This window comes from Micromys minutus (genome assembly GCF_963924665.1).
Source record: "Micromys minutus genome assembly, chromosome: 28".
Taxonomy (NCBI): Eukaryota; Metazoa; Chordata; class Mammalia; order Rodentia; family Muridae; genus Micromys; species Micromys minutus.
In genome coordinates, this window is record NC_137963.1 from 17829317 (window position 1) to 17847610 (window position 18294).

The following is an 18294-nucleotide window of genomic DNA, read 5'->3' on the forward strand; positions in this document are numbered from 1 at the left end:
TCTAGAAAATCCTTAATTTCTTTCTTTATTTCTTCTTTGACCCTGCTATCGTTTAACAGAGCGTTGTTTAGTTTCCATGTGTATGTGGGCTTTTTGTTGTCTTTGTTGTTGTTAAAGACCAGCCGTAGACCATGGTGATCTGAGAGGATGCATGGGAGTATTTCAATCTTCTTATATCAATTGAGGCTCGTTCTGTGTCCAATTATGTGGTCAATTTTTGAGAAGGTGCCATGGGGTGCTGAGAAGAAGGTGTATTCTTTTACTTTAGGATGATATGTTCTATATATATATCTATTAATTCTAGTTGGTTCAAAGTCTCTGTTAGTTTTGCAGTGTCCTTGTTCAGTTTCTGTTTCCATGATCTGTCCATTGGTGAGAGTGGGGTATTAAAGTCTCCTACTATTATTGTGTGGGGTGAAATGGTTTTTTTTGATCTTTAGTAGGGTTTCTTTTATGAATATGGGTGCTTTTTTATTTGGAGCATATATGTTAAGGATTGAGATTTCCTCCTGACAGATTTCCCTGGTAATGAGTAAAAAGTGTCCTTCCTTATCTTTTTTGATAACTTTTCTTTGGAAATTTACTTTATTCGATATTAGAATAGCCACTCCAGCTTGCTTCTTGGAGCTGTTTGCTTGGAAGTTTTTTTCCCACCCTTTTACTCTGAGATAGTGTCTGTCTTTGTCTCTGAGATGAGTTTCCTGTATGCAGCAAAAGGCTGGATTTTGTTTATGTATCCAGTCTGATAGCCTATGTCTCTTTATTGGGGAGTTGAGACCATTTATTTTAATAGATATCAAGGAATAGTTGTTTCTGTTTTCTGCCATTATTGCTTTTGTGGGTTGAGTTGTATCTGTGTCTTTTTCTTATTTTAATCTTCTTGTTTAGGAGTTTTCTTGTTTTTACTAGGCTGTATTTTCCCTCATTGTATTGGGTTTTCCACCTATAATTCGTTGTAGTGCTGGGTTTGTGGTCAGATATTGTGTAAATTTTGATTTGTCTTGAAATATCTTCATCTCGCCATCTATGGTGCTTGATAGTTTTGCTGGGTATAGCAGCTTGGGCTGGCACTTGTGCTCTCTTAGGGTGTGCATGATATCTTTCCAGGCTCTTCTAGCTTTCATAGTCTCTGTCGAGAAATCGGGTGTGATTCTGATTGGCCTGCCTTTATATGTTACCTGACCTTTTTCCCTTACTGCTTTTAGTATTCTTTCTTTGCTTTGGGCACTTGGTGTTTTTACTATTATGTGTCAGGAGGAATTTCTTTTCTGGTCCAACCTATTTGGAGTTCTGAAGGCTTCTTTTATGCTCGTGGTCATCTCATTCTTGAGGGTAGGGAAGTTTTCTTCTACGATTTTGTTGAAGATATTTACTGTGCCTCTTAGTTGATACTCTTCTCCCTCTTCTATTCCTATTATCCTTAGGTTCGGTCTTCTCATTGTGTCCTGGATTTCCTGGACATTTTGGGTTAGGAGCTTTTTGTTTTTTGCATCTTCTCTGGCTGTTTTGTCTATGTTTACAATGTTGTCTTCTGCCCCCGAGATTCTCTCTTCCATCTCTTGTAATCTATTGGAAATGCTTGCTTCTGTGACTCCTGATTTCTTTTTTTTTTTTTTTTTTTTTTTTTTTTTTTTTAGGTGTTCTACCTCTAGGGTTATCTCTTTTAGTGTTTCTTTATTGTGTCAATTTCCGTTTTAAATTCCCTCTTCCATTCCTTCGTCTCTTTGGTTGTGTTTTCCACTAGTTCTTTGAGTTCTTTGAGTGTTTTTCTTGTTTCTTCTTTAAAAGCTTCTGAATCTTTTTGCTTTTCCTCCCGTTCTTGTTTAAGTATCTCTATCAGCATCTTGAGGTATGATTTCAGGTCTGCGTCTTCTTTTTCTGGAGTGTTTGGCATTCCGATATTTGCTGTTGTGGGAGAGCTGGGTTCTGGTGTTGCCAGGTTGTCTTGGTTTCCTTGGGATATACTCTTTCACTTTCCTCTTGCCATTTTGTTGTCAGTGATATGTTCTCGCCTTTCCCTTGTATCCGGTCTGTGTCCCTGGATCTCCACTTGTCCAGGTGGCAGATGGGCCGAGCTCTGTTCTATGCCTCAGAGTCGCCGGGTGGGAACAGAAGTTCCAAAGTTCTGTTCCTGGTCCCTGGATCAGGGAGGGCAGGGCGGGGGGGTGCGCTTTCTGTGCGCACTCCGCAGAGATCTCTCTGCTCCCTGGCTGCCCAGATCTCCTACTCACCAGTTTTTCAACCCTTAGGAGTTGGCAGTCCGCATGGCAGATGGGCTGGGCTCTGTTCTGCACCCTGAAGTCGCCGCCGGGTGGAAACAGAAGTTCCAAAGTTCTGTTCCTGGTCCCAGTTTTTCAACCCTCAGGAGCTGGCGGTCCGCGTGGCAGACGGGCCGGGCTCTGCTCTGCACCCTGAAGTCACCGCTGGGTGGAAGCAGAAGCTCCAAAGTTCTGCTCCTGGTCCCTGGATCAGGCAGGTCGGAGGGTGCGCCCCGCGCGCGCACTCCACAGAGATCTCTCTGCTCCCTGGCTGCCCAGATCTCCTACTCACCAGTTTTTCAACCCTTAGGAGCTGGCGATCCGCGTGGCAGATGGGCCGGGCTCTGTTCTGCACCCTCTTGGGTGTGATTTCTTTTTGTCCTTGTTCTTCCAAGTGTGCTGTTAAGTTATTGATATGAGATCTCTTCACATATGCATGTGCATTTAGCTCTTGTCTCTTAAAACTGTCTTCATTGTGACATATATTTTGGTATGTTGACTATTCATTTTCATTCAACCCTAAAAAGCTTTTAATTTCTCAATTTCTGTCTTGACCCAATTTTCTTTTCTTTCTTTCTTTTTTGTTGTTATTTGTTTTGTTTTTCAAAAGAGGGCTTCTCTATGTAATCCTGGCTGTTCAGGAACTCACTTTGTAGACCAGGCTAGCCTCAACTCACAGAACTCTGTCTATCTCTCTGCCTCCCAAATGCTAAGATTAAAGGCATGCAGCACCCACCACACCTAGGTCTTCTTTTTAAAAAAGATTTATTTATTTATTATATATAAGTACACTGTAGCTGTCTTCAGGCACACCAGAAGAGGGCATTAGATGGTTTTAAGCCATCATGTGGTTGCTAAGATTTTAACTCGGAACCTCTGGAAGAGTAGTCTGTGTGCCATCTCTCCAGCCCCCCACACCCATGCTTTGACCTGTTTTTCATTTAGTGGTAAGTCTGAAAGCTTTTTGTTGTCTCTATCCAGCTTGATATTCAGTATGTGTGTTCAATTTTGGAGAAAGTTTCATGAGGTGTTGAGAAGAAAGATATATTCTTTTGTATTTGGGTGAAATGTTCTGTAAACATCTGTCATGTTTGTTTGATTTATAACATCCACTAGCTCTAGTATTTCTCTGTTTCCTTTTTGTCTGGATGACCTTTCTATTAATTGGTGCGAATAAGGTATTGAAGTTTCTCACTACCAGTGTGTGATGGGTCAATATGTGACTTAAACTCTACTAGTATTTGGTTTTGAACCTGGATGCCCTTGTGTTAGTGGCAGAGATGTTAAGAATTGCAGTGTCCTGTCATAGAAAATTGTAATCCCAATCTGGGGTTTCTACCGTGCCTTTGACTATTTAGTTCCTAGAAAAAAAGGACACACACATAAACTTTATGTTTACAATAGCCTGAAACAGTGCAAGAGCTGGGTAGATATCTACCCTCGGTGCTATTAGAGTCTTATTGATAACCCCAAGTTATTCAATGTGGCCTGTGTTCTGGAGGCCTCACACGGAGATCTCTGGTTCGGCTAGGTGTGTGGGTTCAGGCAAAGGGGAGAGTACAGAGTCTGTGCCCCACCTTTGTTTCCACCACTGCCACAAAGGGTGCAGGGGAGCTTTTGGCAGTGATTTCGGGAGAGCAGATCTCTTCCCAAGTGGTAGTGTTACAACTCTTATGAGAGAAGCTCTCAGACGATGGAGTAATTCCTGCACACCTTTAATCCTTCTGGATAGGCTTCTTATACACAGTTTTGGGATGGTTTAGGGTCTGGCAGCAGCTACTTTCTATCGGCTTGGCCTAAGAGCTTGGTAATACCTCATCTATATATTTGGGGGTGTGGTCCTGCTTCTACATGTAGTCACATCCTCACCTGTGGAGGAGGGACTTGGGGCATGACTGATCTGGCTTCAGCCTATGTCACATGCTCATCTGGAGGAGGAACTTGGGGTGGCCTATGTATCTCTATAGGGAGGGGGCTGTGAGGGGCCTGATCTCCTGGGAGACTAGGAAGCTACCTGCCATACCTTAGGGTCCCCAGAGCTTAAACATATCTCAACTGGGAACCAGGGTATTTTCACAGGACAAGGCACCACAATTCCTTACTGTGTTTCTTCTGAGCTGCTCTCAACTCCAATTGGCCAGCCCTCAGGGCCACGTTTTCATGACTCATCAAACCCATGGTGGATTCTCTTTCCTCCTCACTTTCTGCTTCCTCCCTTGTGGTTCTCTTCAACACCTAAGCCTGTGACCCCTAAACCCCTCCTTTCTCTTTTCTGTTCCACTATTGGCTGTTGGCATCTTTTTTCAGCAATCAAAAATAACTTGTGGGCAAGGTCACACAGTGTCACTTGGGTCTACCCACAGTCTCTAGAACAACCAGGTATTGGGAGGCCCAATATTAGCATTAGAATACACGCAGCCTCAGGTCAACCTACTAAAATGTCTTATTGGTGGAGTTTTTCTTTGATGAATATGTAGTGTCTTTCCCCATTTCTGCTGATGAGTTTTGAAATCTGTTTTGTCAGATATTAAGATGGTTACACCAGCTTGCCCTTTTACCCTTAGGTGATGACTATCCTTGATGTAAAGTTATGTTTCTTGGTATAGCAGAAGGATATTTCCTGTTTTTTTAATCCATACAGTTAGTTGGTCTGTTGAGAAACTGAGACCATTTATTTCTGCTGAGATATATCAATAAGCAGTGCTTGTTGATTTCTGTTACTTTTCTCTTGTGGTGTGTGTGTGTGTGTGTGTGTGCGTGCATGCGTGCGTATGTGTGTGTGTGTGTGTGTGTGTGTGTGTGTGTGTGCGCGAGAGAGAGAGAGAAAGAGAGAGAGAGATTTGCTGGTCTGGGATTACTGTCTCCTTGTGTTCTTTTAGGTATAGATAACCTCTTTAGGGGTTGGAGTTTGCTTTCTAGCACCTTCTATGGGGCTGGATGTTGTTACTTAAACTTGATTATCTTGAGGAATATATTATTATCACCATCCATTGTGATTGAGATTTTTGCTGTGTGTAGTATCTAGGCTGGCATCTGCGGTCTCTGGGAGTCTGTAGCACATCTGTCTAGGCCTTTCTGGCTTCCAGAGTCTCTACTGAGAAATCAGCTATAGTTTAATAGGTCTGCCTTTACATATTATTTGATCTTTTTCCCTTGCAACTTTTAATGTTTTCTGCAACTTTTAATATTGTAATATGTTTAAGGTTGATTGTTATGTACCATGGGGACATTCTTTTCTGATATAGTCTATTTGGTGGTCTTTATACTTCTGCTTTGATAGACATTCTCCTGAAACATCTTCTATTCCTATTATTCTTAGATTTGGTTTTTCAGTGCCCCAGATTTCTTGTAACAGAATTCCTTTTTTTTTTTTTTTTCTAGATTTAACATTTTTTTCCAACAAGGTATCTATTTCTTTTAGCGTGTCTTCCATATCTGAGATTCTCTCTTCCCTATCTTGTATTCTGTTGATGAAGCTTAACTCTTGAGGTTTCTGTTTGAAGTCCTAAATTTTTCATTTTCAGATTTCCTTCCGATTGGGTTTTCTTTATTGATTCTGTTTTCACTTTCAGGTCTTGAACTGTTTTGTTGGTTTCTTTCTACTGATTGTGTTTTTATAAATCTTTAAGGGATTTTTTTCATTTTCTCTTTAATGAGCTCTATCATATTCATAAAGGCTCGTGGAAGGTCTCTTTCTGGAGTTTCAGCTCTGTTGCTGTACTCAGGGCCTGCTGATAGGGTTGCTGGGCTCTGATGGAGACAGTGTCCTGGCTCTTTAGGATTGTATTTTTATGCTGGTGTTTAGGCATCATAATTTTGGGAAGATCTTAATTCTAGGTGCTGATATCTGGTCTTGTCTATGTTGGGTGGGTGTTTTGTTCTTGGGTTTCTATTGTCATCTCTGGTACTTAGGTGTCTGTGTGTTGCCTGGTAGGAAATTCTTCTGGGATCCTGATAGGTGTGGTCCCGAGGGATTCCTGGTAAAATATGTTTCTAGGTATTGAGAGGTGACAGGAGTGTGGATGGAATAGGAGGGAGTAGGGTTGAGGGAGTCTGCAGGAGGAAAGGAAGAGTGTTCCACTAGGATTCCCAATGTTCCATCCCTGGGAATGGGGATGGGAGAGGCCACAGCAGGTAGTGTACAGAATTCAGGATGAGACTGAGGGATTGGATTTGAGGAATGAAGGAGAGGTGAAGATCTGCAGTTAGGCCTCCTGCTCCCCTGGCCTGAGTTGCTTGAGGTTCCCAGGGAATGATTGTTGGAGTTGGAAGCTGGGTGTAGCAGGTGATCTACTACAGGGCTGGGGATAAAACTGGGGCACTGGGTTTGGGGGAACTGAGGGAGAGGTGAAGATATGGAGTTTTGGAGTGGCCTGTGGGTTCTCAGAGGGTTCCTGCTTGGGTTTGGGGGCTGAGATAAAGCAATGGGGAGTAGGGGTTAGGAGGGGAAGATCGTGTGATACTGAAGAACAGGCATTGAATATAAACTGTAATGGAAGTCTGCCAATGAGTTGCAAATGTTGCAAATAAATAAATAAAACCAAATCTAACTTCTCCAAAACTTTTTCTGTTTTTAGGAAATATATTTTTAGAAAATTATTAAGTAAGCATATATAGTCCTTGCATTATGCTTATAGTAACAGTCACACACAAAAAAATTAACTTCCAGGAGGGGAGAACTGGTTAAATATATGACAGTTATAGTAGCTTTCAGCCAGTTTAACAGGGTGCTAGAAGTAATAAGTTTAGAAATATTTCTTTTGGTCTGCAGTTTTGAAGTCCGTGGGCCTGTGGTGAGCCGGCACACAATGGCAAGACCACCGGGGGGCGGTGGTGTTCAGCTCATGGACACAAGTAGAAGAGGAAAAGAAAGGACATACTCAGAGTTCCAAACACCTCTCAACCAATCCCAACCTTTATAATCTCTGCTGCCTGCCACTAGTGCCACTCTGATGCACAGGCCTTTGGGAAGTTATGTAAGATCCAAAATATAGCAGTGATGTATGGAATTCTGGTGTTCTTCCACAAACGTAAAGTCAATGGTGGACATGTGACTAGGCCCGTTATCCATAGCTCAGTAGGAAACATTGTATGGAGCACTGTGTATCTGAATATTGTGTAAGTCTGTTTAAAATTTCATTCCTTTCAAGTGGGGCTGCAGATCATTTTTCTTAGTGTCCACTGGAATTTGGCAGATTTTCCAGGATGAACACATACTGTTTATTAATAAAAATGTTTTAGGATAAATACAGATACAATCAATACTTTTATATCGCAGAAAGACAGTTACAGGAATGGTGATTAATGGCACATTTGAGGAAATTGTTCCAAGTTCCAACCCAAACTCTCCACCTGGAGTAGAGCCACACCCCTATAAGGACTACGTGGAAGACTTTGTTCCTGTCAGGTGCCCCCCATACTGCCCAGGAGTGAAAGCAGAGCACCAAGGTAGGCCTGCTAACGTGTTTCCTACTAATCCTGCTAATGCACATGACTTCATTTTCATGAGCTTTAATCAGCTGTATTTTAAATATCTTTATTTTATTAAAAATATCTGCCTACATGATTGTAAGTCTGACTTTTGCCAGGCTAACATTATTTTCTCTTTTGTATTAATGTACTTTCCACAAATGGGTTTCTTTTAGTTTAAGTTTGCTGAAACTCAAAATAACCTATACAGATTTGCTCCTGATATGTTCCAGCATGTTCTTGTAATATAATCGGCTCCAGATCCAGATCCTGTGATAACAAAAGTATTGTGGGACATACATTTATGCCTGTATGTTGTATCTTAAAACACCCAAAAGATACTTAGCCTGACCTAATATATATGAAAGCAAACCTCAAATCAGATGGAATGGTCATAGTAGGCCAAGAAACACACCAGGTTTTAAAAAGTTATTGTCAGTATTAATTAAAATTGTTTTATCCAAACTATTTTTCACATCTCCTCTCTAGCTGGTGGAGTTCTTCAAATGTTGCTGAGAACTGGCTTTCTTGTATCATGATGGCCTACTCTGTGTTTAATGACAAAACCTGAGGGTCAGTTATAGTCTCCTTCCTGCCATTAATAATGCTACAACTGGGAGTGTTGTAATCCTAAAATCCAGCACCTTTAGTTCCAGAGGCAGGTGGATCTCTGTGAGTTCCAGGATAGCCAGGGCAACATAGAGAAACCCTGACTCAAAAAAACAATTACTGTTGCTAAGTTACTTTACTGTTGTTTTATGTGATGTATTTTGGGGGAAATTGTCTTTGAGGTTTGAGGGTAGATTATGGTTTTACTTTTCTTCTATAATTTCTTTTTCTTGATTTATTGTCAAAACTACTTGTAAAATTTTGTTAAGACGAAAATTATATTTATATTATATTATATATGTATATGGGAACATTTATAAAAAAAACTAACAGACTACACACATGGAACTGTGGCAACTGCAAATCATTGTTGGATAAAATCAGTTAACTAAGAGAAAATAATTCTTAACCTATCTTCCATTTGTGTCTTGTATCATAGATATCACTTTATTATCTTTGCAATCTATTTTTTTGGTAGTTATATATTGTCTTAGTTAGGGTTTCCATTTCTGTGAAGAGACACCGTGACCAGGGGAACTCCTATAAAGGACATTTAACTAGGCTGGCTTCCAGGTTCAGAGGCTCAGTCCATTATCATTATGGTGGGAAGCATGGCAGTGTGCAGGCAGACATGGTGCTGAAGGAGCCAAGAGTTCTACATCTGGATCCAAAAGCATCAGCAGAAGACCATCTTCTGCAGACAGCCAGGAGGAGGGTCCCTTCTGCACTGCTTTCTAGTTATTTCACTGAGGTTAATCTTGGAGATAGAAATATTTCACCGATTTTGTTCTTAGCCTTAGCAAGCACCACTGGTGTAGTGTGAGAATAGCTTATTCACGCCAGCCCTGCTGTCACTGGGGTGTTACTGCTGGCATTGTGGTAATACACATAAACCCGTGTGATAGGGAAAATATATGTCTTACTTGCATCTTTAAAAGTTATTAGTGTGTATTGGCTGTTTGTATCCTTTTCTTTTGTAAAATGAGTCTTACTTTCTACTGGCATATGCTTTTATATGTAATGACACCAATGATTCCAAACACATTTAACTTTAATCTGATTAGTTCTGCTGATGTTTTCTCTGTCGATTCTAGCACTGCATTTGTGCTTAGAAAAATGTTCCTTTATTATTATAGCTTTTCCATTGTCTAAGGATTTGTTTGTTTTGAGACAGGGTCTCTCTGTATAGCCATGAGTGGTCTAGAACTCACTTTGTAAACCAGGCTGGCTTTAAACTCACAGAAATCTATCTGCTAAGTATTGGGATTTTAGGTGTATGCCATGACACCCCACTAATTTTTTTTCATGTTTTACATAATTTTATTTCAGTTTTTTATGTTTAAAACTATGGACATTTAAAAAAATGTTTAAACATTTTGGTATTTGTTTCAATATCATTTAGCTAAGAGTCTTTCCCAATAAGAGGCGATTCTTCTATTCAGTGCTAAGTTCTTGCCCAGTCCCATTGAATTCTAGGTTGCCTATGGTTTTGTCTATTGGGCCAGTGTCACATAATTTGAACTCTTGTATACCTGTGACATATGTTAACAGTCTCTTGCCCCCGCCCTGACTTCATCTATTTATTTGTCTAGATTTACTTTGTAGTCACTTTTCCCAAAGTTCTAAGTAACGACTGTTGGAAAATCACTGTTAGAGCCTTTAAAATGTTTTGGTTAGTTTTCCTGGCTAGGAGTGGGGGTAAGGAACGGTTTCTTCTGCCTTTTATCTAATATTTAATGTGGGTTGTTGTTGTTGTTGTTGTTAAAGTCCTCAACAGTATCCTTTAAGAAATAATTACTGTCATAATTTATACACACATCTCAAGGAACTCACTTTTGTCTGCTTAACTTGGGTTTCCTAAGTGGACAGGAGTGTCACTTGTCACCAAGCCTCTTTTTCCTGCTTCTTTCATAACTAACCACTTTGCATTTCCTGCTTATCATTTGCCTACAGCAGAGTAATCCAGTGTGAGCACACATGCTTGCTGTGGAGTAAGAACTCCAGTGATACCACACCACTGTACTTGTATAAGGAAGCAACCTTGTGAAAGCAGCCTTTGTCTAACAGCTTTGGCTGTGGAGACTTACTGCCCTCTAGTGGTGCCATCAAAACTGGTAGTTGACATAAGATGTCCCTGTGCAGTAGAAATATCAGATGTGGCTTTGTCTGGGGAGACAGGCTCAGAGCCTGTGTTTTAAGAGTTATGAGGAGATGGGGATATAAGCCAATGCCGTTTCGCTCTTCACATGACTCCATTGTTATTTCCAGAATGGGTGGGTGGCACCAATGAACCACCCTTAATTTTCTCAGATAAGCCCTGAGATTAGCAGGAATTTAGGTGATTTGGATGGTCACTTAAGAAGCTGGTTTACATCTCAAGTTCTTCTTTGATACATGCATTTGGCACAGGCAAGGGATGCTCCCAGCTGCCTGTCTTCTGTTGGATATTGATTAGGCACCTGCATATCACTTAGGTAGTCAGCCAGGAGAGACACCCCTACCTGAAAACTACATACTGTTCCTTTCCTGACGCCGACTGTCCCACACCTGAAAGACTTCTCAGAACAAGAGACCTGTCCATTGTCCACATTCAAGGGGGCCTTCATGTTGGAGACATTGGCTTTCTGAGTGCTTCTTTCTCTAAGTGTACATTTTCCTCTCACTTTTCACCAAGAAATTTAATGAAGAACCAGTCAGGTTTAATGTTCCCATCCAAGACTTAGAAACTCATACAAATAGCCAAGATTCTAAAGTAACCCAAACAGAAGGTTAGGATAAAGGAAACACCGGTGGTGTTTTTAATATGTAAAGTATATCATACTTTCTGAATGTACAGTGTACAGTTTTCACTATAGTTAGCTGTGTGTCAGCCTTGTATGAGTAGCTTTATCATGATGGAGTCAGTGATTTCATATGTATGTATGATGGAGTCAGTGATTTCATATGTATGTATATGTATGTATGATGGAGTCAGTGATTTCATATGTATGTATATGTATGTATGATGGACTTAGTGATTTCATATGTATGCTTTCTAGATCATACCCAGTCATTGTATGTCCTTACAGATTAAATGATGCAGAGAATGGAAAACTAGACTCAACTAGAGTCCAGTGTTTTTATTTAAGTTTTCGCTGCTATTTTAAAGAAGAAAAGACTTGCCTCGATTGATTAAGCCATTATTTGTTGATAAAGTATATATCACTATAGTGGAACTCTTTTGAAACATTTGTCTTTGTTTCCATGTGCAAAATAATACTACATTTTATTGAGATTTTTCTTTTTGTTGGGTACCACATTCTGTGTTTTATATACATAGCATAGTAGAAAACTTAATGGCCTCAGTGTGTTTGAAGATTCTGTTAATATTTAATGTTTATATCTCTGGTATAACTACTAGATTTTTAATTACTTATTTCTTTTCAGGATTACTTATTGATGAGGAACTGATTTTTATGAATAAAGCAATGGACAATCATCTACCGACTGTGGATACTCTGTTGAGCAGACTAAAGCTCTACCTGGTGAAGGACCCGGTTCTAGATTTCAAAGAAAGGCTCTCTGGAAAGGATTCTTTCACGTATGTAGTTCCCGAATCTGTAATTGCCTTTCTACAGGAGAGCAGTGTGTGCAGCCGCAGGGTTAGATGCTGGTGGGGAGGGCTCCATTGCTTCTCAGCTTACGTGAGAGTCTCTGTGTGCTGACTGACAATGTTTGTTAACTGTTTTCACTGAGTATTAATTACTCTTGTTTGATTTCTGATTTAAGGGAGTGTTTCTCTGTTCAAGAACGTTTGGAACCTTTTGTGAGAGATTTCCATATGGCCGAGGAGACCTTTTGTAAGAAGAAACTAGTATGTTTCAATAGAATCGTAACACTTGCTTTCAGTGATGTATTTATAGAAGTAGGAAGCAGAACTTTATACATTTTAGTAATTTACTTTAACTGTTTACAACTATTGTGTGAAGATTTTATACCACTAGGTTGAATGTGTGCCAATTATGGAATCAAATTTGCTTCTAAATAATGAGTCTCAGCCATAGCCAGTTAGATCCTGATTTAATTGGTCTAGTGGGCAGTCAGGTACAGAAAAATTTCAAACGTTTTTTAGTAATTTTAATCACTATACTATCTGTAATTTAAGTAGTTAAGCCTAAAATTAGAAGCTAAATTCTATTAGCATTCTAATTTAAGTACACATAATGTTTTGTGGGCGACTGGAGCATTTTCTTTATTGGGGGCTTTTCTTGATACTTTCAGAGAATATACACACAAGACAGTAAAGGCACTTCAAGGGTTTCAGTACAGATAGAATGCAAACAACTTGGTAAAGATATTAATTTGCTTATGAACTGACCCCATCCAGTTTCCCTTCATTTGTTAATTCTGAGTGTTACTCAGTCTCACACGCTGAGGAATGTTGCCGTGAGGGTGAGAGGAAACGCCCATGGGGTGTGGCAGAGACGAGCCTTGTTCTATCCCATCAACTCAGTTTGTGCTACTTTTCTATCTCTCATCTTCTGTGGTAGTTCATTTTCATTTATAACTTCTAAAGTTTATTGTATTAGTCGAAAGAAGATGAAAACATACTTAGAGATACTGTAAGTCACTAAGGTGATGGAAATTATAAAAAGTTTACTCAAAAAAGATATTGTTTGTGAAAGAAACCTATTTTTACTGCTAGACCTCTATTTTTTGAGTCTGTATGGCATTCAAGACAGACTACAACTTAAATTAAAATTTTAGTGTGCCATTTAAACAAACATATTCATTTAGAAATTAAATATATTTACTTGGAAATATTCCGTCAATTTTTTTAATGTTTTATTATTTCAGCCATCAGTGTTTCCTTCTAAGTTTAAATCCTTGAAATCTACAAATTCCAAACAAGAAATTCTTTTGCTACCGCCATCAAAACTGACGGAGTCATTAAACTCAATGCCGAAGACAGTGGACTCTGTGGATGATAATGAACGTTTCAAACGAGGTGAGAGTTCACTTAGAAATGTTTCTTGTAAAAACTACTGTGCCAAGCAGGCCTGGTGGTACATGCCTTTAGTCCCAGCACTTTCGAGGCAGAGGCTGGCCAGTCTCTGAGTTCAAGTCCAGCCTGGTCCTTAAAGCGAGCTTCAGGACAGCCAGGGTAGTTGTACAGAGAAACCTTTTCTTAAAAATAACAAAACAAAAAACTACTTGTTATTGGAGTCCTCACTTGCCAGATTCTTTACAGAGATGCTGAGTTACTCGATGAAGCCTTGGGCCATTGCCCTTAGACTCTTCTTGTCTCATTATCACTTTTTTCTGATGTTGGATTTTGAGTCAGGGCCTTTGTGTGCTAGACAGGTATTCTGCTGCTGAGTTACATTCCTGAGATGTGATTTGGATTTGATTATTCTGGAATTCCGTAAAATGCAACCATACATGTGATCTTCCAATGGCTGATCTCTTTCACGTAGCATACTTTATCACTTACTGATTTTCATAACCAAATAATATCCCATTGTAGAGATGTTTTCTCACATTTTACTTACCCATGATGCATCTGTTGACAGACAATTGAATTCTTTATATGCTTTAGTTATAAACTTGCTAAATATTTATTTAAAAGTTTGTGTGTTCTATCATTTGTGATTTAACTTATTAATGGGTTTCATCCTATTATTTTCCTACTTCTGTGGTTTTTTTGGTCCTCCCTTGTTGCCTCCAGTGCTCCTCCCTTCTCTAGTTCCCTTCCTTCCCTTTCCCCATGTTGCATAGATTATCTTGCCTTTTAAATTCTCTTCCTCTAACTGTACTTTAATAATTCTTTTAAAACGTTGTAATTATATTTATGTACAGAAAACTTAGCGGGCTACATTTAGCCCATTTTAGTGGGGAGTTTCTTAGTTTTTGTTTTTCCAGTTTGGCAATGTGAGCCACAGACTTAGGGCCCAGGGTGTTGCCTCTCTGGTGGTGGCAGATCTCACAGCATCCGTCATTGCAATTGGTCCTAATAGTTTCCACCAGCTTGGCCAGAGCACCCTTGTCTTCTGAGTTAACCTGTGTGAAGGCAACAGTGGTGTGTGTCTTCCGACGGACCAGGTACCCCAAGTCTGGCCTTTCCCTTGATGATGCAGTAGAGCACCCCCATATTTCAACACAGGGCAGGCAGGAACACCCCCAGCTCAATGGGGTCCACATTATGAGCAGTCACCACCAGCTGAGTCTTCTTGTTCACCACCAAGGTGGTGACTATATTGACTCCTGCTCGGAGGACAGGTGGTCCCTTAGTTAGAATGTCACCTTTGCCAGCGGCTTTCTTCTCAATACAGACCTTTGCTTCTCTTGCTTTGTCTCTGGGCTGTACATGTGGGCAAGCCTAAACAGCTGGGTACCTGGTCACTGGTCCAGGGCCTGGGTGAGCTGGTTAATGGCAGGAGGTGCTTTGATCAGCTTATAGAGGATGGCTCTTTACCCCCGAAGCCTGATGTTACCAGGGCCATCTTATGAAGTGGGTGAGATCACTTTGGAGCTGAAAAACCTGCCAGATACCAAAGTTCTTAGGCCTTTTCTCAAACTGGGTTCACTTTTGGCTTCTCTTCAGTCTTCTTTCCTTTGGGTATCTTGCTTGGCTAGAGAAGATGAAAGAAAATTAGCTCCAGTTATATATTTTAGGATTTGGTCCATTTTTGAGTTGACTGTTATGCTAAATGAGAGACACGGGCCTTGTTTAATTCCTGTGCTTATGAATTCCCCAGCACCAATTTTAAAGAAGCTGGGGTTTTGTTTGTTTGTTTGTTTGGTTTTTTTTGGTTTTGCCTTGTTGTTTATCTTTAATGTATGTTTCGATGCTTTTGTCAAATGATGAGGTGACTGTAGCTGTGTGGGTTTATTTCTAGTCCCCCGTCTCTTCTGCTGGCTGACATGTCCACACACATGCATTTCCTTTTCTCTCCGGATGTGTATGAGAGCAGAGTTGCTGCATCATGGAGTTCCATGTGTAAATTCCTGAAGAGCTGTCAGATGTGTTCCTGAGTGCTTGCAATGTTTTCAGGTTCTGATTACTAGCCCCCTCTTTAAAACCTGTCACCGGATGTTTGAAATAGCTGGCCTAGTGGGCGTGAAGTGGTAGCTCGTGGTGGTGGGATTTCTCTTTCCTGGGTGGCTTTTCATGCATTTATCGATCATGCATGTACTGTCTTTGGCTACTTGGTTTGGATACTTTGTTCACTTTTAATTTGGTTGTTCTCCTGTGTGTGCCTCAGGGTGTTTCCACGTTGATGTCTTTAGTGAATGACGCTGCCATGTACACTGTGTAGTTATTGCTCTGAGACAGTGTTCATTCCAGCAGCAGCCTTGCCAGACAGTATATTCTAGCTCTACTTTTGGTTGTACTGATTCATATTTCTAATCGCAGTATGTGGCGGTTTTTTGGATCGTATATAAAATGAGGACATGACCACTCCAAGGTATGGCTGAGGTGGTTTTTATTGTGGATATGAAGGAGAGAATAGCCAGCAGCATCTGGAAGAGTCCAGAGCATGAAAAGAAAGGAATAGACTAAACATAGCCAGAGATTGAACTGGGCCATGAGGGGAGGGATGGGTGGAGAGTGAGAAAGAAGGGAGCAGGAAAAGGGAGGGTGGAAGGGACGGAGAGGAAGAGGGAGAAATGGAGAGACACACAAAGAGAGAAGAGGAGGGTGGACAAAGACAGAACGAGAGGCCAAAATGGCAGGTTATGTAGGAATGAGAAAAAGAAGCCCTGAGTGGAGTTCAGGGTAGGGGGCAAGGTGAGAAGAGCCAGAATGGCAGCAGGGCCTCTGTAACAGGTACTCATGTTCAGAGACCCGGAGGCCAGCATGCATTCTCAACATGCTAATAGGTACCACAGTTAACCGTTAGTCCTGTTTCTTTTGGACCTGACAGACAGTTCATCAGTAGCATCTGAAAACACAGCAGACTGTTATGATTTTTTATCCTGCAAATGTATTGAATTTCTTTATTCTAGATCTTAGTTTTCAAAGCCTTGCATTAATGTACAGTATTACAATATCTGTAAACAGACATAATTGGACTACCCCCTTTTCCGTTTGGATACCTTTATTTCTCTCTATTGCCTCGCTGTTGAGTTAGGAGCTTTGATCGTGAAAGCAGACATCCTGCTCTTTTTGGTCCTAGGAAGCCTTCACATTTGAGGATCAGCTGTTTTCCTTTTGTGGCCATTGTTTAAATTCTGCTATATCCCACTCACAAGAGCTGATTTTTGTCTATTTCACAATAAGTTATCAGCTTGGCTCAAAATTTATAAACTCTTTCCCCTTATATCAGGAATGAGTTGAAGTCTCTGTTAAGTGTTTTTCGTCTTAAAAGTTCTTCATGGACACCACAGCAAGCATGCAGTCAGGAGTTAAAGATTTAGAGACTTTGGGCTTCTCTGTTGCTCTGTACTTTCTTGAATTCACTTCCCGATGCTTTGTTAACCCTGGACTCCAGTGAAGATAGGTTTGTCTTCAAAATTTCATGATGAGGAGACTTTTCTTTTGACGGTCATTTTACATATTTGTGATTCTAAAAACCCACCAACTATAGGACTCATTATCAACTTAATAAAAATATGTAGGGGAATAATTTTATAAACAAAACGGAATAATCTGTGTTACATCCAAGGAATTAACATGTATATAAGACTTGTGTGTAAAGCCATGTGTTGGAAAGGATGAAGATTAAATGAGTAGTAAGTAATAAGACTAGAAGAGGGCCAGGGCAGGAAGGAGCTCAGCACAAGCAGTCAGACCAAGGTTGACCCCCAGCACTCACCGAGAGCCAAGCAAGCGTGCACACCTGGGACGGAGGTGCCTAAGTCAGTCAGTGAGGCTGTGTCTGAAAGATAATGTGGGAAATGACTGGGGAAGATCCTCGTTGACCGCTAGCTTCTCTATGCACATATGTGCAGACACATGCACAGGCATATACAGAAACATGTGCACATAATAACAACAATAATAAAGTGATAGGCACAATATGCCAGGCACCTGGAAAAGGAAACAACCATAACACAGCCCATCGCCAGTGGCTGTGATTCAGTGGCAGAGGGCCCAGCACACCGAGGAAGGGTTTAATGTGCAGAACCTCAAGTAGAAATTCCAGCTCAATAAGGTTTAGCAGGTCAGCATTTATGACTGGAAGATGAGGTTTTTCCAAGTGCTTGTGTTCTTACAAACCCCATCTTAGCTTTCATTTGTTTTACCGATTTTTGCATTTTTTGGTGGTTTTAATTGATAGATGAGGAATGGAAAGAATATGCATTGGAGAAGAGGTATTATTTATTATGTCAACATTTTTTCCAAACATACATGACTTTAGTGGTTCTTTGTTGATAGAATTTCTTCCATTTCCTTTTAGATCTTACTTCCAAGCATGAATTTGATACTGAGCATATAAGATGCAATTCCACAGAGAACTCAACTTTTGCAAGCCTTTGTGAACCAGAGTGCAGTGAACCAGGTAGAGATTTTGCCTGTCATTGACTTTGCAAGGGTTACCTATAGGTTGCAGGAGCATACTACAGTTGTATTCATAGTCTGTGAATTGGCTTTTGTGTTCAGACCTCGATCTTTATGATCCTCTTTGTCATCTTTCCCTTTTCTGCTCCTTTATCTTTGCTCTATCAGAATCTTGTCAGCAACAAAGGTGGGCATATGCACAGCGGGGTTATATCTGAGAGAATGAGTGGAGAAAAATAATACTAAAATTAAAATGCTAATTTGGGGGTTTGGGTCAACCTTGGGAGCCTTCCACTTTGTTTTCTGAGCTAGGATCTCCCCCTGGAACTTTGGGCTCATGGAGAATGGATAGGCTGGGATGTCAAGGGCATGCCCTCATGCCCAGGTCTTTATATGGGCTGTGGGATTGAACTAAGGTTCTGATGTTTTACCAACTGAGCTTTCTCCCCAGTCCCACCCCCAAATCTTACTAAC

General features: G+C 40.5%; 1 protein-coding gene across 1 annotated transcript in view; it reads left to right on the forward strand.

Moving 5' to 3' along the window:
- SHOC1 (shortage in chiasmata 1) overlaps nucleotides 1-18294 on the forward strand; it is a gene marked incomplete at its 3' end in the record, with an annotated part of 82102 nt that overhangs the window by 17233 nt on the left and 46575 nt on the right. Inside the window, exons 4-8 of the mRNA XM_080940209.1 lie at nucleotides 7537-7706; nucleotides 11763-11916; nucleotides 12105-12189; nucleotides 13173-13323; nucleotides 17720-17821. Coding sequence (XP_080796335.1) covers nucleotides 7537-7706; nucleotides 11763-11916; nucleotides 12105-12189; nucleotides 13173-13323; nucleotides 17720-17821 — 662 coding nt within the window. The remainder of the gene's footprint in view (nucleotides 1-7536; nucleotides 7707-11762; nucleotides 11917-12104; nucleotides 12190-13172; nucleotides 13324-17719; nucleotides 17822-18294) is intronic.